Below are 19656 nucleotides of genomic sequence, written 5' to 3' on the forward strand. Positions count from 1 at the left end.
TCATCTCGAGCGTGTACGCGTATTTGCGCTTGGGGTCGTCACTCTTTGATAGCTGCACGCGGGCGTTCGGTAGTCCGTTCAGCAGCCCTATCATCGGTCCCGTGTTCGGGCAGTACACAGTCACCACCTCTTGGTCTTCCTCAATTCTATCCGCGACTTCCTCGCCCTCCAGGAGTACGACATCGGCTAGAAAACGTTTATACCGACGGATAAGTCGTGCCGGAACTAAATTCGAGTACTTGAACAAGACTTTAGAGTCGCTCGAGGTGTGATCCACTCGCTCTTTGAATGCCGAGAGCACCGGGAACTTGGAACTGGTGGGAGCTACAACTTCGACCTTCTGTCCGATCGCTTTGGCCCCCATAGACGTCGCTTTCGACTTTACAGCTCGTCTTTTCGGAGTATTCGTACTTGAAGCACTGCTAGTGCTGGTCACTGTGGTGGACGAAGCAAAGTCGCGCTTCCGGCTGCGTAGTTGCATCTTGATGACGGCGCTTCCGACACTTCGAGTACTTGCCATGGTAGCCGCACAATGATGCTAATCAATATACAGCGATGCGATTGGCTAAAATTAGCTCAGTTGGACTTCAACGATGAAAATGTAGGAACATGGTTCTTCATGTGATTATCTAGCATCAATATGAAACGACAAGATGCTGCTACATGATCATTACGCTGCGAGGGTGACTCCCTCGATCTCGAAAGTCATGACCGACCCGGCAGGGAAGGCAGCGCTGAATGACTTGTCTGTGGCTTTCACGGTGCTCGCCTTGTGGAGCGCTCCCTTGCCGCTGGTCTCGGTAGTCCACGCGTTGATGGGCCCCGCCACAGCTGCGAAGCTGGCCAAGTCGAATGTGACGGTCTGAGCGTCGCCCATATTCACAGTCACGACGACCAGCAGCTTCTTCGCCGAGTCGTAGCCCAGCACGGTCTTGGCGTCGTCCGAGGCGAGGATCTGCATGCCCGGACGAATGTGACGCGAGTACTGCGCCATCACGTAGTACTTTGGGTTGGGCGTGCCGATCCATTTGTCGCCCGGGTTGGACTGGATGAGGCCCCAGCCGCCACTGTCTAGCGCCTGCCAGTACACGAAGCCCGACACGCCCATCTCGTTGATGTCAAGGCCAATAGACTCGGCCATTGTGAGCCCAGTGGCGTCCTTCTCGCCGTACTCGGAGTCCCACAGACTCTTCATCAGCTTCTTAGTGAGATCCCTTAGTCCCCCACGGTCAGGGCCACGGTAGGCTTCAAGACCCTGGTAACCGTGCGTGTTGACCTTTTCAAACGAACCCATAACGTCGGCGTTGCCGGACATAGTGTCCAATGTATGCAAAGCCTCGGTAGCCGAGTTCTCGTCAGACGTAGCGATAGCCACATCCTGAAGCTCAAGAGCGTCGAGTTGCTTACGTAGAAGTGGCAAAATGGTTTGTTGCGTGTCCACCGAAAAGTGGCATCCTTCCTGTTTACCAGGGAACTCCCACCACGTCTCTGAGGGCTCGTTAAAGGGCTCAACGAACGTGAACTTAATACCCCAATCCGACTTAGCCTTACTCACTACAGTGGCCAAATACAAGACGAACTCGTCGTGGTTCCACTCTTGCAGATTGTCCTTCTTTCCGTCGGCTCCGCCTGCAGTTGCGCGGTTGTTGGTCATCCACCAGGGCGGCGAGTTTGAGAAGGCTTCGAGCTGGTTCGCTCCTCGTTGATTGGCTAGCGTGAGCATCGCACGTCAGCCTTCCAGTTCCAACTCGTGGAAGCCGCGTCCTTGCTCATCCAATCGAGCCAGAAGCTCTCCATAAACTTGAACGCAGGCATGTTCTCCGACGTCTTCATCGCGACCTCAGTGCCGCTGTCGTCGACGACGTTGCTGCTCGAGCCTCCGATGTTGTAACGAGCGATGTTGAAACCAAGACCCGGAATGTCTCCAGCACCGTCCACGGCCACAGTCTCGTTCAAGGTGAACAGAGCGTCAGCGATGTCCGCGCGGTCTCCGAAGACGTTAGCCCACCAGCAAAGCGATGTGCCCCAGCCATCCCACGAGCCCTGCACAGTCGAAGCGGCATCTGCTTTCACCGTGTAGTCGGCAGCGACTAGCGACGGGTTGGCAGATAGGAAAGCGCAAGCCAGCGCCGAAGCTGCGAGAGACCGAATCGTTAGCATTTTTTGCTGGTCGAGCGCTTCTCCTGTTCAAAGTACAAACGGGAATGGCACGCTCCTTGTCTCGTCCGAGTCCGACGATCAGAGTCAAGACCACACAGAACTTCAGCATTACACGTGAGGCACGGAAATTCACGGACTACCGGTAAACGTAATCTTGGGATTGGAGTACAGTCTGTAGTAGTAGTAGTACAAAAAGGTTAGTGCGAACTACTACGAGGCTAATTAGCACTATTCTACTATAGTACTTTTCTCATTCTGAAACCAAAAAGAAATGAAAAGTTTTCAATTTTATTGCATCAACAGTACAATGAAAACTGTTGACAGTTTGATAGACTGTGGTGTTTCAACGTAAAGAATTACGTAGACACAGTGTTCGAGTCAACATAGAGCAGGAAAGCGTTTGGATAGATCAATTTCTTGACTAATCTGTGCGCGGTAATGCATTTGGTATTCTTCAAATACAAAAACGTTCAGCCTTCTGATTCTCCACACAATAAGAGTGCTCAAACAACTGGGACTGTTTATAGACAGACTGTTTATAAACAGCTTGAGCATTTGCAGAATTTGGCACCAAAAGCAATACTGGGAGTATTCAGGACTTCAGCGTGCTGCCCTCTTAACTCAACAGCTTGGCTAGTTTTTAAGGCCAAAAACTAGGACCAAAATGATAGCGCCTTGCAATATCAGCAGTTACAAGATCTCCCTTCCATAGCCATCGAGCCATTTACGAGCTCTGTACTTGGTATGTTTTCATGATGTCTACCGTTGTCCAACAGGACGAAAATGGACACTCGGGACCTAAGCTGCAGCCCTTTTTCACTTTTTTATTTATATTTTGTCCGATTCGGGCGTAAACCTTTTCTTGGACAAAAAACGTTGAGTATACTAGATTAGAGAACTGTTTTAAAATTATATTATTTCCAAAGTCACTTTTGCTCAGCATGGAAAGTTTTTATTATAATACTTTACAAATTTCACAACTTTACTATGAGTACATGAATCACGCGCCAACGAGTCAGAGAATTCAAATCTAGATGTGCTGTTACCCATCTACGGTACATTCATGAATTAAATTCACATGTCAATTCATTGAATTTGTACAGTACGAAGACACTTTTGGCGTACACATTGAGATGAATTTTACTATTACCAGTTGTAGTTCTGGACAGGTACTTTACAATGGCTTACGGCTTCGTGCATAGCAGCTATTAGAGTCTCAACACGAAAAAGCAAATTGTGGAGACCGAAGAGTAAGGCGTCTTTACAAGTCTGCCCAACGAAGGCAACAGACCCGTCAGTGACGGCGTACCGGATTCCGCGTGCACGCTTGCATCAAGATGACATACTAGTATTATACATCACGTATGATACATGTACATTGTGTACTGTGCACAACCTCCGAGATAATCTTGCACTTCTTCTGTGCCGGCTGTTTGAGCTCAAGCTCATACATGTAGTTTAACTCTTTTTTTTAAAGAGTCTTAACTTAAGAGCTAAAGAGTCTGTAACTCTTTAATCTTGACACAGCGCACTTCACGTGAGCTTCACCTTGACACTTGAGCCCTTTAATTGAAGCTATGGTCTTTCGCTCCTCTTATTAATGAGCTTGACGCACTCACGGCCACGCAGCTAAGCTTCCTATCCAACAATGCCAGTTATTCACAGACAGTTCTAACCTCACATGAGGACGATACGATGAACAAACTTGACATTTCGCGCACCAGTCGCCCCGGGAACGACCACTCGAAGCGGGAATCCGTGCTCTTTCGGGATGCAAGCACCGTCCATTTCATACGCGAGCAGCACACCGACTTCTCGATCCAATGCGGTGGTTACTGGGATCGATGCACCGAATGCCCTTCCCTGCTTATCCGTGTCCAGCGCTTCAAACCGAACCTGTCCAGTCCCGGTGTCATTTGTCGACATAAGCTCAGCTCCAACACTGTCCAGCACGTCAGCAAGCAGCACACCTGCCCACTCTGCCGGAGCTAGCGTCGCGGTCTTCTCACTGGTCGCGCCAGCAGCTCGAGGCGTAGCGCACCGAATCGTTGACGTTAGCTTGTGTTGCTTAAACCGTGTCTTCAAATCCGCTAACGACAACGAGACATCTCCTTCGCTATGGACACCGCAGAGCTCCAACTCGAAGGTGCTTTCGGAACTGAAATCGACGGCGTTTCTTCGATGAAAAATAGTTTACGCAACGCGGCAGAATTGTTCTCTTTCGCGTTCTGTATCCTGTCGAAGTCTTCGTGACTCAGATTGCCAATTCTCAGACCCTTCAGAGTCTCGGACACCCCTTTGCGCGTGTGAGGTTCCGACCGCTGCCAAAAAAGCTCGACCGATTTTCCAGTCGCTTGGAGGATGCTGGCCCCTCCCGGGTGATTGCTTTCGAACTCTTTCACGTCGTACACTCCGTGTCTGTATACGATCCAAGAATGTTGTTGCACCTGTTGCATCGAAAATGTCGGAAGCTCCGGCTCCATCTCCCCCGCAATTACAGTATCCTCCTCACCGCGTTGGGATAATGCTGCGCTAATAGCAACTCCAGCCGCTGCAAACGCTGGCAGCGCCCAACGTCGCCTAGCAGAAGCATGCCTCGGCATTTATGTGTCCACTTCAGTTTGACTTAATTTTGAGAGCAGGCACATCAGATTGCGTGACTAAACTTAAGAATGTCAAACCAGATGAGCCAATCATCAGGGGCCATTCTTAAATGTTACTTCCTCTGGTCGGAAATGATCACGCGAAACTGACAAAATGACCAATCGCTTCAGCTCTATTTATCCAATACGGCATCTGATTGGACCAAACGGAAGCCCTGCACCTCCTCCACCGGCTGTGCGCAGAACGGACTTCTCTAGCCTCTGCAATTTCAGTTTTAGCTCTCAAGGTTTCAAGCCTCGCCTGGAGTGCGACCCGCCACGCCTGCGCTACGCTGTTTCTTCCTCTATAAACATGCCGAAGTCCAACCTTATCGACAACGAGCGCAAAAGCCGTCATTGACGAGCTTCTAAAGATCAGCAACAACAGAGAACTACCCCGTGAAGCGTTTGATGTTCTTATGAGCCGACTTCCGGACACCGTGAAGTTAATTGGAGCTGTACAGCTCTGCAATGACGGCTGGTGTCGTAGGGGTGAGTGACTTAACCGGCTTAAGAAGAACAGCGGCAGAAAGCGGAAGAATCGAGACGAAGTACGTGACAAACTGAAGAGCAGTTGAAAGACGTGTCAGCTAGTATGATAGGTTTTTTCAAATTTCTATCGAGGATTGAACAGTTGAACGACCTATCATACTAACTTCGCGTGATCATTTCCGACCAGAGGAAGTACATTAATGGCCTGTTATCAAACAGGAATAATCAAGCTAGAGCTCAAGTGAAAGACAACAATGTTGACGAGCGGCTACGCCAGCCCCAAGTGCGTGGACAAGTTGATTCCTGTGGCTAAATCGAGTCCCAAAGCGCTGAAAGTGCTCGCGCCCAATGTCGACAAGCGACGCAAACTCAGCCACGCAGAGCGACAGGTAAAGCAGCGTTTGCCACACTTGTCGAAATGGGTTGAAAATGAGAATTGTTATTTCTACCATGTAAGTAGGAGAAAGTGGAGAAGGAGATTCGACTGTTAGAGTCTGGCGTGGCCGTGCTAACGACCAGAGGCTTGCCACCGCAGCTGGTACTGCATAAAGACCCCGTGCTACGTCCCATGGCGACGACATTCTCGGCGTTAATGTACTCGATCAACGCGCAGCAGCTGCAAGTGGCCAAGATACAGTCGGCGCTCTCGCAGTGTCGGACAGACCAACAGTACTATCCTCTCTACAGTCATATCAAGTTGACTAAGGACTGGAAAGAGAGACGAGCGACGTTGTTAGCCATGCGAGACCTGAAGATCCGCAGCGCTCTCGAGTTCATCATGGGACACGGAGACATTAATGGCTTCATGAAGCCACCGAACTCTCGGAATCAATTCGAGAACGACGAGGGCGATCTGTGCTGGGTGGGGTTCGAGACGAATCAAGTTTCCAGGCGTAAAGTCGCTCCAGCAAGTCTTTGACGCTCTGTCCTACTACAAGAACAACATGGAGATCATCATCTCGGAACAGCTGGGACACATAACCATCCGTGACGACTACGACGAAGTGAACGAGGAAGCTTTCCACGCCAGAATCTTATCGACGAACGAAGACAACATCACTACAGAGGGCAACGTCGTGTCCTTCCGAGCCATGCTAAGCGATGGGTACAATGGTCAACCATGCGCTGTCATGGTCGGAGACTCGGTGGATGAGGACGAGATATATCCCTATCTACCTCACCGACACGTCCGCAAAGACATCTCCACTGCAGTCGTACTGACGGCGGACAAGAGCGCAAGAGACAAGACAAACGTGGTGGTCACCATGCGACGTGCTGCGTTCTACAAAGTCCGTCGACCAGAGTTCCCCGTCACTTTCTGCGAGTTAGAAAACTTACGCGAGGCGACGACACAATGGTCCGACGTCATGCTCAAGACGATACGAGGCATTCTCTATCCTGCAACATTTAACCCTTAAAGAAAATAGAAAAGTTACTCGTCCTCTTCTTCGTCGGATTCCTCCACTGTCACATGCACGCGATGCCACGCGTTGTTCAGCACTCCTCTCATGTTCCAGATAGGAGCGATCGTGTCCGGTTGAACGTTGTAGGAAGCGTCCACCGCCTTACACATGATGTCCAGCTTCTCGGTACCCGGCGGCACGTCCACGTCCAGTTCCCAAGGAGTCCACGCCCATGCGCGGTTATACTTTTGACGTTTCCCGGACTCGTGAAGCTCCGCTGGAGTCCACGTCTTGCCTCCATCAACCGAGATATCCACTCGGATGATGTTGCGACCACCGCCACTCCAAGCGTAGCCTTTCACGGTCACAATTGAGCTGTCCGAGGCATCGTCTACCAAGTGAATCGACCCGTTCTTAGGCTCTGTGATCGCAGACTGCACGGGAAGTTCTTGGATGGAATCGCCAGCAAACTTCCAATAGTCATCCCGAGAGTAATCGACGTTCGGCGGGAACCCTTTGTAGTCGCGCTGTTGCCAGAAACTGGGGCTTTCTTCGCTTGAGAGCACGACGCGATGCAAGAACTTCACGTTGCGAGCACCCACTGTACCTGGCACGATGACGCGCAGCGGGTAGCCGTGATCTCGTGGGATGGTCTCTCCGTTCATCTCGAATGCAAGGAGGACGTCCTTTCTGGGGTCTAACGCTGTAGCCACAGGGATCGAAGCGCCGTACGTGTTGCCTTCCGTGTCGGCATCGAGTCCTTCGAACTGAACGTGTTGGATGACAGTGTTGCAGTCGTCACACGTCTCCATGTTTTCTCCCACCTCGCACTCGCACTCTCCTTGTCGCGAATCCTCGTCGGTAATACCGATACTCGCCAGCACATCCGAGAGCAGAACACCTGTCCAATTCGCCGTAGACAAGGCGGTGGTGTCCCAACTCAAGCCGTTCACCTGCTTCACCCCCGACATCTCTGCACGTCGATTGCCTGCACATTGCACGGTCGTCGTCACTGTGTGGTGCTTGAACTTGCTCTTCAAGTCGTCTAGTGTGAACTCTATGTGCTTCTCCCTGCCAATACCCAGTCCAGAAATCTTTAGAGTGTAATTCGCAATGTCCACTTCGGGAACAGGCAAGTGGTTGCGCACGAAGAATAAATCGTTCGGGGTGATGAACGATTGCATCAGCAGTTCAGCAGGTGGCTCGGCGTTGAATGGCATACTGGAATTCACTTTAAGGGCCGGGTGACGCGTAGGATCTTTGCCGTACGGTCCGTCGCCGTACCTCTCCTTCCGCACCTTCTCTAGCATCGCCACGTCTTCTTCTCTTAAGTTGCCAATCCGCAACTTCTCCAATATCTTGTGTACGTCTGCGTGGTTATGAGCAGCATATAGCTGCCAGAACGGCTCGATGGAGCTGCCCGCGGCCAATAGAATCTTGGTGCCGCCAGGGTGCGACGCGATGAATTTGGTGATGTCGTACACGCCGTATTTGTAGACGACCCACGTGCCGTTCTTATGCGCCCCCGTGTGCTGCTGCACTTCGTCGAATGAGAACGTCGGCAGGTCAGAGCGCACTTTCCCCGGAGTCACGGGAGCTTCCTTCTCTTCGGTTAGCTGTTCGCATAGCGCAGTGGACGCAGTTAGACCCGCAGTGAACGCTCCGATGACGCCCAGTTTCCAGGAAGTTATAGGTCTTTGTTGGTGATGACTTCGTTGAGTGTACGCGGCTTGAAGTGGGGATCCAGTTGATGCATGGAAAGAGCGAGGGAGGCGCCGAAGCGCGGTCTTCAGGTGTGCGGCGAGCATGGTTCGGTAGCCAACTGGTGACGAGCAGGCGCGTGTGGCGAAAGCATAATCGCCGGTCCGGATTTTAGATCACATAGAAGCAGATAACCTTCAATATTAGCAACGAGCCCCTGTTTTATAATTTAAAAAACATATTTAGAAACTGTTATGCCTGGAAAACTTATACTAATCTCATTTTAGTGCAGAGTAATCAATTGTGGCAGAAGCCAGTGGCAGAATATGCCTCGCCACCGAACTACCATCATTCCCTCGCGTGTCGGCCACACATACGTCAGTACATGTACATGTATAACAGATTCCTGTACTTGTAACAGATCATTTCCTCTTTCACCCCCTGCATCAAAAGATGCCCGAGACTTCCACCACTTTGGCTGCTGTGTCCACCGCCGCGAGCGTCGGTCTCGCGCTCTACGTGCTCAAGCTGCGCGCGGATATTGCCGCCTCTGCTAATGGCACGAAGACGGTCAAGACCGTTTCTAAAACGACTGTGCGCAATGCAAATGGTGGCAAACTCTGGACCGCTGAGGAGCTAATCGCCGAACGCCGCAGTATCTTCCCGCCAGACTATGACGGCAACAAGCAGGTGCCTCGTGAGGTGCTGAACAAGATGTTGGCAGCTGCTAACTGGGCCCCCACACACGGCAAGACGGAGCCTTGGCGCTTCGTGGTGTTCGAGGCGCCCGAGAAGCGTCTGGAGGTTGGCCAACTCATGGCTGATTGGTACAAAACCCACGTGCCGGCGGACAAGTTCCTAGAGTCTAAATACAAGAAGATGATCTTCAACTGCACAGCCTCATCGCACGTCATCGCTATCTGCATGAAGCGCCAGAAGAGCGGCAAGATCCCCGAGTGGGAGGAGATGTGCGCGGTGGCCTGTGCCGTGCAGAACATGCACTTGATGGCCACTGCACACAACGTCGCGGCGTACTGGAGCTCGGGTCCGCCTATTACGCTGGCGCAGGAGATGAAGGACCATCTGAAGTTGGAGGAGGCTGACAAGTGCCTCGGACTCTTCTACGTCGGCGTGCCGAAGGAAGACACAAAGACCCCCAAGGTTGCTCGAAAGCCCATCGAGAACAAGGTCACATGGGTGTCGGCGTAAGTTAATTTGTCGTTTTCCACGTTAAGAACTCAATAAAGTGTGAACAGCTTTTGAGTTACGGTGTTACTACATGTAGTGAGGTAATTGGAAAAAAAGTGCTAACGTAGTCGGGTTTTGAACTGATCTTGTAAAGGGTACTTGAACGTGTAGATGACATCGATTACAGTGAGCGTAGACGCTTCCTGACTCTGCATGGACTGGGTGCAAATGACCACGGTGCCACAGTGCCTGGAGTAAAAGATGCTGGCACCACAGTGCCTGGAGCAACAGTTTCGGGGAAAGTGGTGAACCAGACCGGCGACGGAGTCACAATCACGGGGGTCGACGTGGTCGGCGCTTGAGTGTCCGTGGCTACCGGAGCGTTGGTAGAAGGATCAAAGGTTGGCGCCATTGTAGAAGTCGTGGTTGGTGGCGATGTTGAAGGTGCAGACGTCACAATAGTGCCAGAAGTCTCGCCAATCTTTGGCATCCCCAGCTCTTTGACGTAGTATCCTTGGTCCCACAGGAGTTTGAAGCCGCCATAGAAGAACGAGCCTGCCGCCGGACCACCCCAACAGTTGCCGTCACTCTCTCCAGGAGGCTTAATCCACATAAAGTAGTCGAGATTTGAGTACCCCGTGTTCGACGTTGGTGGTTTACCGATACCCGCAGTAGGGATGTTGCACCAATCATTAGTAGGCGAACCATTGTAGTTGCGACTGGTATCTACGATGCAGGTCATTGCGGTAGACCCCATGGCATTCTGAAAATTGGTGCAATATCCGGCACACTCGTCGTTGGAGCGGTAGTTCGACGTGTTGATAGTGATCCCCTTGACACGTCCAGAGTTGCCGATATCTGTCATTGCATTGGCAACCTTAGCCGCACTATTGGGGTACGCCAACATCCAATATCCGACATCGAGGTAAAGCTCTGCGTTGGGGTTAACGGACAACGCCGCAACAGCAACTTTGAGGTTTTCGAGGTACCCGGCCGCTGCACCACATCCGTTGTCTTGAGTTAATAGACCCACTGCATCGGGCTCGACGACGTAGAGCACCTTGCGATCACCGATAGTGTCCGTGAGTTGCTTCAAAAAGGTCTTGTAGCTGTTGGTGTCTGTCACGCTTCCACCTGTGGAGAACCCACCGGCACAGTCTTTTTGAGGGATGCCGTAGACCACGATACTGAGGCGGCTGCTCTCTGGACATTGGCTCAGCATACGGGAAAGCAAGCCAGCGCGCTCTTCGGTCGTTGAGCGGTCTGTGAACCACGAGGCGATGGCGTTGTTTTCCAGCGTCCCAAGAGCTGTCGACAGATCAGGGTACGTCGACTTGGCCACGGTGAATGAGTACGCGACCACCGAGCACAGCTCCTCCGCGGAAGCTGATGACAGTGCGAGAGCAGCGCAAGACACGGCGGCAGTCACGAGACGCGAGCCCAGGATGTTGCCGAGCATCGTTGTCGACGTTGAGAAAGGATTGTAAAGGTGTTGAGTGTCACTGGTAAATGGTAGAATGAGGCGTTGGACTGCTCGACATCGAGTAGTTTGACCGATCCAGGATGCAACAACGTACGAAGCAATCGTTCGGCGGGGGATCTTCCATCGCGAATGCAGTGAACGTTTCTACTAGTAGAGCGCTGCTGGTCCCTTAGTACTCGATTTCCCACCAAGACACATCGCAGCTTCCACTGCTTTACTCTGGATATAACGCGATTGAGAGGGGCTTCTTGTTGTTCGAGCATTATTCGCTAGGCTCGTGGTGGTTGGGATCATGACCCACACATGCGATGGTGTGCTAGGATTCGGGTGAGACCGGTCTGATTCTTGGATTTGACAGCGAAACTAGCGGCGAAACGAAACCGAGGAAGACTCTGTCGACTCGCAGCAGCTTCACCGAACACGCCAGACGACCGCATCAAAGTCGTATGATCGATCATGAGCGTGCGAAGGCAATAACTTCAGGGATACATGTGCAAACGAAAAAATCTGATTCCAACTTCAGCATGTCTGATAATTGAACTGAGGTGTATCAGATAGTGAGTACACGCATTGTGATCGCTTGATACTGTACACTAAAGGCAAAAGGTTAATAGTTGTCTGGGCTCCTGCGCGTCCAAGGGCTTTAGACTGAAACCGCGTGCTATTCCTGCTCGAGTTGCAATGTTGACAGGTTGTACTCGAGACTAAAGCGCTGAGTCACATTTACACGCGCTGAGTCACATTTATACGCGCTTTGCAACCATTATTTGCGAGCGATGGAGGATGTCGTCGACGCGTCGCTCGTACCCGACGAAAATGGAATTCTGGATCTGCAGGACAAACACTGGGTGACTCTGGATGAAGTCGTGTGGACCTACGCACACGCGCTGTTGGTGCTCAATGTGTCACGTAACCAGCTCGTACATATTTCCGAATCAATTGGCAAGTTGGAGCTCCTCCGTGAGCTGCTGTTGGCCAACAACCGCATCGTCTCTATTCCTGTACAGATCGCTCGCTGTGTGAATTTGCGCAAGTTGGATCTCCACCGCAACAGACTTGAGCAGCTCCCCCGTGAGTTGCAGTACTGCGAGCGACTAGAAGATCTCGATGTGTCTTATAATGACCTTTTAACGATACCACCGGAGCTCGGACGACTGCAACACCTGCGCGTACTCAACGTACGCTACAACAAGCTCACGCTACTGCCACACACACTATGCGACTGCCAAGTACTAGAAGAAGTATGCTGCGAGGGCAACGAAGGCCTCACAGATATCCCTGAGTCATTACGCAGCAATACAAAACTGGTGTTGTGGATCTGTAGCACCGTCAAGCGGCATCGCGCTGAGGTGGCGGAGCTGGTCGAGATCAACAGTGAACTGGAGCGCATGGCGCGACTCGGAGACGAAGAGCGACTGAAACTTCGCGAAGAGATCAGCGACTTGCAACGTAAGAAGAAGAGTCTAGAAGATGAGCGGCCACATAACTATCTGCTCGTTAAAAAGCACGTGGTGCGGGTCACGTCCGAGGTGTGCAACTTGATGTAGCCATCTTATCACGCGTCACAGATTTGTGAACACCTAACCGCTGCATTTAAAATATGAATCCCGACCAATCAGCGCGGTTCTTTGTCGTCACTCTTTATTCTCCCTCATTCCACTGACATTTCGTTTTTGAACGAGGGGAGAGGCCACTCGATATTCGCGCGCGCGGGAGCAGAACGACACCATGGAGCTGCAGCAGGACGCTCTGGACGAGGCCTTCCGCCGCCACAAGCAATACTTTGAGCAGTTTCTCGAGAATGAAGTGCGTGTGCAGTGCTAATAGCGTTTTTTTCCGGTCTTTTGGAGCGCCGTATTGACTTGTGTATCATTGACACATTGACACAGGGTGGTTATGGTAATTACCCCGAGAAACTGAGCAGTATGATCCTCAAGAAGAGCACGCGATTGGTCGTGAATCTCAATGATCTCCGCGAATACGACAGCTCGTTCACGGACCCGGCGGTAGGCGGCCAGGACAATATCGTGAACCGCTTACTGCGTAACCCTGCCGAGTTCGTACCTCCTTTTGAAGAAGCAGTAAAGGAAAAGGTCTTCAATATCAACAGTCAATACGGAAGCAAGGAAGCAGACGCATCGAAAGATATGCAGTTCCACGTGGGCTTCGAGGGAGACTTTGGCCACCACAATGTGAATCCTCGCGGACTTTTGGCTTCATATCTCACTCAAATGGTGTGTGTTCACGGTATTGTCACCAAGTGCTCAGCCGTACGCCCGAAGGTCGTTCGCTCTGTGCATTACTGCAAGGAAACCAATGCTATTCTATCCAGGGAGTACAGAGACAACACGTCCATCACAGGAGCTCCAACGTCCAGTGTCTATCCGACTAAGGACGAGAACGGCAACTTGCTGGAGACTGAGTTCGGGCTATCCCAGTACAAAGACTACCAGATGATCAGCATGCAGGAAACCCCGGAGACAGCGCCTCTGGGCCAACTTCCTCGCTCATGTGAGGTTATTGTCGAGAACGATATTGTGGACAAGTGTAAGCCCGGTGACCGTGTCCGAGTGATCGGTATCTACCGTCCACTTGGCGGTAACAGCACAGCGTCGTCCACTGCGGTGTTCAGGACAGTTCTCATCGCCAACAACGTCCAACTCATGGGCAAAGAAGTGAACGGCATCGTCATGCTACCTGAGGACTTGAATAACATCCGCGTGTTTGCTGATCGTGACGACGCCTTTGAGATGTTGTCACGCTCGATTGCGCCGTCTATTTACGGCCACGCAGAGATTAAACAGGCGCTGCTGCTTCAACTACTCGGCGGAGTGGAGAAGAACTTGGAGAACGGCACACATCTCCGTGGTGATGTCAACGTGAGTTGGTGTCTACTTAACAATTGATTGCTACTTGGTTACTAACCTATAATGTTACAGATCTTGATGGTGGGAGATCCGTCGACGGCCAAGTCTCAGCTGCTGCGTTTCGTGCGGACGATCGCGCCTCTAGCCGTCAACACGACAGGTCGTGGGTCCTCCGGTGTGGGTCTGACAGCTGCGGTGACGATTGATCCCGACACGAAGGAGCGTCGTCTGGAAGCTGGCGCCATGGTGCTGGCTGATCGAGGCATCGTGTGCATCGATGAGTTCGACAAGATGAGTGAGGCCGATCGTGTGGCCATCCACGAAGTCATGGAGCAGCAGACGGTGACTATCGCCAAGGCAGGTATCCACGCTACCTTGAACGCACGTTGCAGTGTCTTGGCAGCAGCGAACCCCGTGTACGGCCAGTACAACAAGAACAAGAAGCCGCAAGAGAACATCGGACTGCCGGACTCTCTTCTGTCGCGTTTTGACCTGTTGTTCGTGGTGCTGGACCGTCTGGACCGCGGCGCAGACCGCAACATCTCGGACCACGTGCTGCGTATGCATCGGTATACTCGTCCGGGCCAGGAGGGCATACCGTTGTCGTTCGAAGTGAGCTCTACAGACCACATGGCACTGATCGATGAGAGCTCAAGTGGCAGGACGGACGGGGCCAAGAAGAAGTCGATTTTTCAAAAGTTCGACCCTCTACTGCACGGCGGGTATCAGTCTGCGTCGTATGCTGGCAGTGGCAACGGCATTCTGACGCTAGACTTCCTCAAGAAGTACATTTATTACGCTAAGACGCGCTACCAACCGGTGCTGACAGACGGAGCTATCGAGCTGATTTCGGAGGGGTACGCAGAGCTGCGGTCGCAGCAGAACGCGCGAACTTTGCCCGTGACGGCGCGTAGTCTGGAGACGCTGATTCGTCTCGCTTCAGCTCATGCCAAGGCGCGTCTCAGCAAGACAATCGAAGCTGTGGACGCAGAGAAAGCCATGTCGCTCATCAGCTTCGCACTGTACCACGACGCGTCCGAACACTCGAACGAGGTCACAGCTCCGACACCAGAGGAGACACCGGAGCTCCCTGTGGCGGGCACGCAGAAGGCATTGGCAGAGCTGGAGATTGAGACGCCAGTGACGCCGGACAAGTCGAGGAAACGCGACCGTGGAGCATGGAGGTACGTCGCTGTAAGGTTTCTGTTGTGCTGTACAGTGTTGCTGACTTGTGCTTTGTTGTGGCTACAGTACTGCTACCCTTGCGGACGACGTGCTGAGTGTGTTGGCTGACATGGGCAGCGACGCCAACGTGGACGACGAGAACGACAGTATCAAACTGACGGACATTCTGTCGCGACTAAATGATGGTCGATCCAGGGGAGACGAAGTGCCTCGAGTCGAGTTAGAAAAGGTCCTGGTGGATCTGGAAGAGCAGAACAAGGTCATGTACATCCAGGACGGAGACCCGATGGTTATGCTCATTTAGCAAGCTCCGTGGATCACTCTGCTAGGCTATGAGGTTTTATATTTTGGTTCTGGGAAGAAAAATTAATCACGCAAAGACGTATTCTGTGCAGTTGGCTTGACGGATTCACGAGTTCTATAGCTTTTTGTCTTCGTCGTCCTCCTCTTGGTTGTTGTACTGAATCAGTGTGACGTCCACGTAGTCTTCCATGCTGTTAAAAGCTGTGAAATGGCTCCATGGATTCATCTCCGTGCTCTCTGCTGGTTTAGTGGCTGCATCCTGCTGTGACGTCGCTGTCTTGACGCCGTTCTTGATCTTCTGCGTGTGCTGCAGCGACCTCGACGCCTTCGTCGAGAGTCGCCTTGCCAACATGGCAATTAAAAAAATGAATATTAGCCAATCAGTGAAGACACCATCAGAAGGTGCGTCACGAAGCGCGTCATCGCAACATGGATTCAGGAGGGAAAACCTTTATAAAAAGCCCAACTTGTTATATCTGATTCCGGAGGTAACCTTTAAAGTTACGCGCTGTTTCAGCAACCCTCGTATAATCTATTTCTTTTCATATTTACTTTTCCCTTCTCTGTGACACCGACATAAGCTGCCCGCGCTCATTTCACTCCTCAAGATGCTTGCAAGCACCCTCCGCCGCTCCAGCGCTCGTGGGCTTCAGCGCAACAGCCTCCCCGGCCGCCGTGTGCTCTGCTCGGCACCAAAGGAGCGCACCTCGAGTGCTGCCATCCCGCTCGGCGTCGGGGTTGCCACCGGTACATCAGCCACACGCGTCACTCGTGCTCTTTCACCCGTATCCTGACTGGTTTGTTCTGGCAAACTGCTTGTCAACTGCAGGTGGCGTAGCTGGTATGGTGTCAGCACTCACAGGCGTCGGTGGAGGCATCATCCTCATCCCAGTGAGTCGTTAAACCAAGCTGATCTGACACGCCGTGCAACAGCCATACTGACCTTCTTTTCACTGGTAGGCGATGGCCAAGTTCACGTCCTTGTCGCAGCAAGCCATCAATGGCACCTCACTGGGCGCTGTAGCCATCGCTTCCTCCGTTGGCGCTTGGAATTATCTCCAATCGGGGTTATGCAACGTGCCACTAGCGCTCACGACAACTATCCCTGCTATCCTCGCCACCAAATACGGCGTTCGCACTGCACACCGTCTCACCAGCAAGAAACTCTCGCTCGTAGTGGGCTCAGCCATGCTCCTCTGCTCTCCTCTCATCTTCCTCAAGAACAGTCCATACATGCCCAAGTGGAGCGAAGGCCAAGATCCTCTAGATCTTCAGTTCTTCGTCCCCCAGCAAAAAGACCTCGAGAAGGCTCGCAATTCCGTTAAAGAAGGCGAAGAACAACCGTCCAGTGCAGCCATTTCCGCTGCTGTATCAGCGGAATACATGGAACGTGTCAAGGCCGACTGGATGGGTTTTGCCAGGGTCAACGTCAAGTACGTGTTCGCTGGAGCTGCTGCTGGCTTCATCTCTGGACTCTGTGGACTGGGAGGAGGCATCCTTATCACCTCCTACTTGACCGCTGCAAGCGACATGCCTCAGCCCACCATCATCGGTACGTCGCTACTGTCCGTAGTGCCCACAGCCGCGTCCTCGACCGTGTTCAACCTGCGAGCCAAGTCGATCCATCTACCAACCGCTGTACGTGTCGGCGGGTCTGTGGCTGTTGGAGTGTTCGTCACGTCCAAGTACATTACACACGACGTACCTGAGGACGTTCTACGTGGTGTGTTGGGCACGACGCTCGGTGCTGCAGCTTTGGTCACGATGCGTCGTGCCATTTAGACTTCATACTATGTACAGTAGAAGTAGAGAAAAAGCACTGCATTGTTTTACGACATGTGGGTGGCTCTCTCGCCACCTTTCCAGTTACTTGTTCTTCTTCTTCTCGTACACAGGCTCCAAGGTGACGGGATCCACGCCGAAGATGTCCACGTGGTCCACCGTCGGGATGCCCCAACTCGTGGTCATCTGCACGAACACACGCCGTAAGATCATCCCTTTCTTTCCGTTGATTGTAGTCAGCGCCATCACATTGCCGTGTTTGTCCAGACGCAACACGCAGTCACGGTCCCGTAGCGACGCGACGCTCGCCAAGTGTTCGCCCGGCACATCGGACGGCTTGGAGGAAACACCGTACGCTGTGTTACGCTCGATCATGTTAAGATCCTCTCGAGGATTGCCGTCCTTCTCGTACATAATCCAGTACACCTTGATCGGTGTCGTCGGGTCCAGAGACTTGCCGTTCGAAGACTTGCAGGCAGCGTACACCACTGTGTTCGAGTTCTAATCATAAAAACATCAGCATTTTGTTTAAAACAGTATAAAAAACACTGCACTCACATTGCTGCGTTGGATGATGAAAGCCACATTGGGCTCCTCCTTGGCCACCATCTTCAAGTTCTTGTCCATGGGCAACACCTTCGCGTCCTCTGTCGACTCTACATCAGCGCTAGCAGCACTATACAGTTCAGTGAGCACTGGCAGTCCCGTCCTCTATAGCTCCATAGGTTGTACCCACCTCGCTTCCTTCTTCTTCTTTTGTTGTTTCTTCTTGGCCTTGGGGGACAGTACCGTACTACCGTTCTCTTTGGGTTTGCCATTGGTAGCTGCAGCCGGTTTCTCCTCAATCGCTGAAGCTTTAGGTGAACTGACGGGTGTTTTGCTCTTTTTGCTCTTCTTTTTCTTCTTAAGCCCGTCGCTCTTACTCTTCTGGATGAGCTTCTGTTTCTCTTTAATGAGCGCGTCCACACCCGCCAGCTCCTTCTCGATAGTTTTACGTCGTGCCTCCAGCTCCTTCACCTCGTCTTCCAGCAGTGACGTCATATCCTGCTGCTCGCGCTTCAGAGCCGCCTCCAACGCCTTTATCTTGCTCTCGCGCTCATCCAGCTCACTCTGCAGAGCGCTCACCACGAACTGCGCCTGCTCTGTCGTCTCGTTTCCCCACAGCCAGCTCATAGTCTAATAGATCGTGATACTGAGCGATGCACCAGGTTCTGCGTGTACCGGGTAGTGCGTATCTAGCTCGGGCCTCGATCCAACGAGCACCTCGTGACGTGGCGATGCCCGATTGCTACAGATTCGAGTCAGGGTGGACTGATGTCACTATTACACCAGAGGTCATTCATTCAACGGAATTTGTGTGGTTTACATGAATGTAGCCATGTTGACATATGAGATGCAGGTCAGCGATGACGTAGCTTGCGACTTTCTAGCTTTCGGAACTGCGAGACAGCGTGGTTGTCGGTTGCCCTGTTCTTGCCGACTTTGAAGTAAATCAACAATTAAAACATCAGTATGAAGCAGTGCAATACGACACACGACAAAGTTTAATTCGCACCTTGGCGAAATCCCCGTTCGCGTTGCTCATCTGCAATCATCAACGACAATATCGTCAGGTCACACTCCTCACGCCACATCCGCGGCATATTCTCCTACCTTTATTCAGACTCTTCATCTCCGCAACATAGTTAGTCTTGTGGCGATTAAAATCGGTGCTGAAGTTGCCCGGAACGACGGAACTTGCCAGTCCGCCTATGGCGTCCAGCTTCGCAGCCCTCGGTTTGTTCGCTTCCAACGCTCTCTTAGTCGCCTTCTCGGTTCTCTCCGCATAAGACGACGGAAGTTCCACCTCTGCAATGCCTGTATTCCCCATCAGCATACCCCCTTCTGTCCCCTCATCGTAATTCTTCGAGCTGCTCGGAACATCGGGATTCAAGTGTTCAGGCAGCTCGAACAACCTATCCTCAGCAGTCTTAAGAGCAGCAGCTGCATCTCCAACGTCTCCTGCGTTTTGCTTACCATCTATTTTCCTTTTCTTCTGCAGTCTCTCTTCGATAAACTTGTTCATCAGCTCTACATGCTGATCCTTCTCAGTCGTAGCGCTTTGGCCTGTGAATTGTCCGTCAAGAAGCGTAAGCAGCTTCTGATTGGTCGATCCGTCTTTGGTGGGGTCATGCAGTCCATATTGACTTGTGTCGGTAGACGCCTCCGCCTTCTTCTGCGTCTTCTTCGCCGTCTCCTGCTTTTGGGCGGCCAGTTCCTCTCTTAAGATCTGGTCGCGCAGCTTTTGGTCCTCTCGTAGCTCCTCGATGGAGCGTTGAATCTGCTCCACGTCAGTGTCATCGCCTGGAGCGTCGCCAGAAGCGTCTTGTGAGTCTTCGAGAGGCCGACGAGAGCGTTTACGACAAACGGCAGAGCGCTTGCTCTTCTTCTTGAAGGTCGTCACCTCCATT

At 52.1% G+C, this 19656-nt stretch overlaps 12 protein-coding genes across 12 annotated transcripts in view; 5 read left to right on the forward strand and 7 right to left on the reverse strand.

Annotated features, from left to right (window-relative positions):
• Positions 1–520, reverse strand: part of PITG_12338 (sugar fermentation stimulation protein) — a gene marked incomplete at both ends in the record, with an annotated part of 1111 nt that extends 591 nt beyond the window's left edge. Inside the window, 2 exons of the mRNA XM_002900219.1 lie at positions 18–127; positions 179–520. Of these exons, the coding sequence (XP_002900265.1) occupies positions 18–127; positions 179–520 (452 nt within the window). The remainder of the gene's footprint in view (positions 1–17; positions 128–178) is intronic.
• An 82-nt stretch (positions 521–602) lies between these two features.
• PITG_12339 (uncharacterized protein) lies at positions 603–2300 on the reverse strand (the record flags this gene model as incomplete). Its single annotated transcript, XM_002900220.1, has 2 exons — positions 603–1687; positions 1729–2300. 2 exons carry the CDS (start codon positions 2158–2160, stop codon positions 671–673), a joined length of 1449 nt encoding a protein of 482 aa, XP_002900266.1.
• A 1537-nt stretch (positions 2301–3837) lies between these two features.
• Positions 3838–4616, reverse strand: PITG_12340 (sulfite oxidase, putative; the record flags this gene model as incomplete). Its single annotated transcript, XM_002900221.1, has 4 exons — positions 3838–4056; positions 4114–4276; positions 4330–4553; positions 4608–4616. The coding sequence occupies 4 exons, from the start codon at positions 4614–4616 to the stop codon at positions 3838–3840; spliced, it is 615 nt and encodes a 204-aa protein (XP_002900267.1).
• Positions 4617–5334: 718 nt separating this feature from the next.
• Positions 5335–6712, forward strand: PITG_12341 (uncharacterized protein; the record flags this gene model as incomplete). Its single annotated transcript, XM_002900222.1, has 3 exons — positions 5335–5683; positions 5755–6065; positions 6169–6712. 2 exons carry the CDS (start codon positions 5887–5889, stop codon positions 6710–6712), a joined length of 723 nt encoding a protein of 240 aa, XP_002900268.1.
• Positions 6713–6726: 14 nt separating this feature from the next.
• On the reverse strand, positions 6727–8505 carry PITG_12342 (sulfite oxidase, putative; the record flags this gene model as incomplete). Its single annotated transcript, XM_002900223.1, has 1 exon — positions 6727–8505. One exon carries the CDS (start codon positions 8503–8505, stop codon positions 6727–6729), a length of 1779 nt encoding a protein of 592 aa, XP_002900269.1.
• Positions 8506–8850: 345 nt separating this feature from the next.
• Positions 8851–9661, forward strand: PITG_12343 (uncharacterized protein; the record flags this gene model as incomplete). Its single annotated transcript, XM_002900224.1, has 1 exon — positions 8851–9661. The coding sequence occupies one exon, from the start codon at positions 8852–8854 to the stop codon at positions 9605–9607; it is 756 nt and encodes a 251-aa protein (XP_002900270.1).
• Positions 9662–10039: 378 nt separating this feature from the next.
• PITG_12344 (endoglucanase, putative) lies at positions 10040–11045 on the reverse strand (the record flags this gene model as incomplete). Its single annotated transcript, XM_002900225.1, has 2 exons — positions 10040–10082; positions 10138–11045. 2 exons carry the CDS (start codon positions 11043–11045, stop codon positions 10040–10042), a joined length of 951 nt encoding a protein of 316 aa, XP_002900271.1.
• An 800-nt stretch (positions 11046–11845) lies between these two features.
• Positions 11846–12616, forward strand: PITG_12345 (uncharacterized protein; the record flags this gene model as incomplete). The annotated part of the gene is made up of 1 exon (XM_002900226.1): positions 11846–12616. One exon carries the CDS (start codon positions 11846–11848, stop codon positions 12614–12616), a length of 771 nt encoding a protein of 256 aa, XP_002900272.1.
• A 181-nt stretch (positions 12617–12797) lies between these two features.
• Positions 12798–15514, forward strand: PITG_12346 (DNA replication licensing factor MCM3; the record flags this gene model as incomplete). Its single annotated transcript, XM_002900227.1, has 4 exons — positions 12798–12875; positions 12959–13948; positions 14009–15120; positions 15188–15514. The coding sequence occupies 4 exons, from the start codon at positions 12798–12800 to the stop codon at positions 15423–15425; spliced, it is 2418 nt and encodes an 805-aa protein (XP_002900273.1).
• A 471-nt stretch (positions 15515–15985) lies between these two features.
• On the forward strand, positions 15986–17206 carry PITG_12347 (uncharacterized protein; the record flags this gene model as incomplete). Its single annotated transcript, XM_002900228.1, has 3 exons — positions 15986–16171; positions 16254–16315; positions 16385–17206. The coding sequence occupies 3 exons, from the start codon at positions 16033–16035 to the stop codon at positions 17204–17206; spliced, it is 1023 nt and encodes a 340-aa protein (XP_002900274.1).
• An 84-nt stretch (positions 17207–17290) lies between these two features.
• Positions 17291–18379, reverse strand: PITG_12348 (uncharacterized protein; the record flags this gene model as incomplete). Its single annotated transcript, XM_002900229.1, has 4 exons — positions 17291–17707; positions 17765–17860; positions 17943–17980; positions 18073–18379. The coding sequence occupies 4 exons, from the start codon at positions 18377–18379 to the stop codon at positions 17291–17293; spliced, it is 858 nt and encodes a 285-aa protein (XP_002900275.1).
• Positions 18380–18606: 227 nt separating this feature from the next.
• Positions 18607–19655, reverse strand: PITG_12349 (uncharacterized protein; the record flags this gene model as incomplete). Its single annotated transcript, XM_002900230.1, has 3 exons — positions 18607–18686; positions 18762–18791; positions 18860–19655. 3 exons carry the CDS (start codon positions 19653–19655, stop codon positions 18607–18609), a joined length of 906 nt encoding a protein of 301 aa, XP_002900276.1.
• Position 19656: the final 1 nt, after the last annotated feature.

The sequence above is a fragment of the Phytophthora infestans genome, genomic scaffold (assembly GCF_000142945.1).
Source record: "Phytophthora infestans T30-4 supercont1.26 genomic scaffold, whole genome shotgun sequence".
Lineage (NCBI taxonomy): Eukaryota > Oomycota > Peronosporomycetes > Peronosporales > Peronosporaceae > Phytophthora > Phytophthora infestans.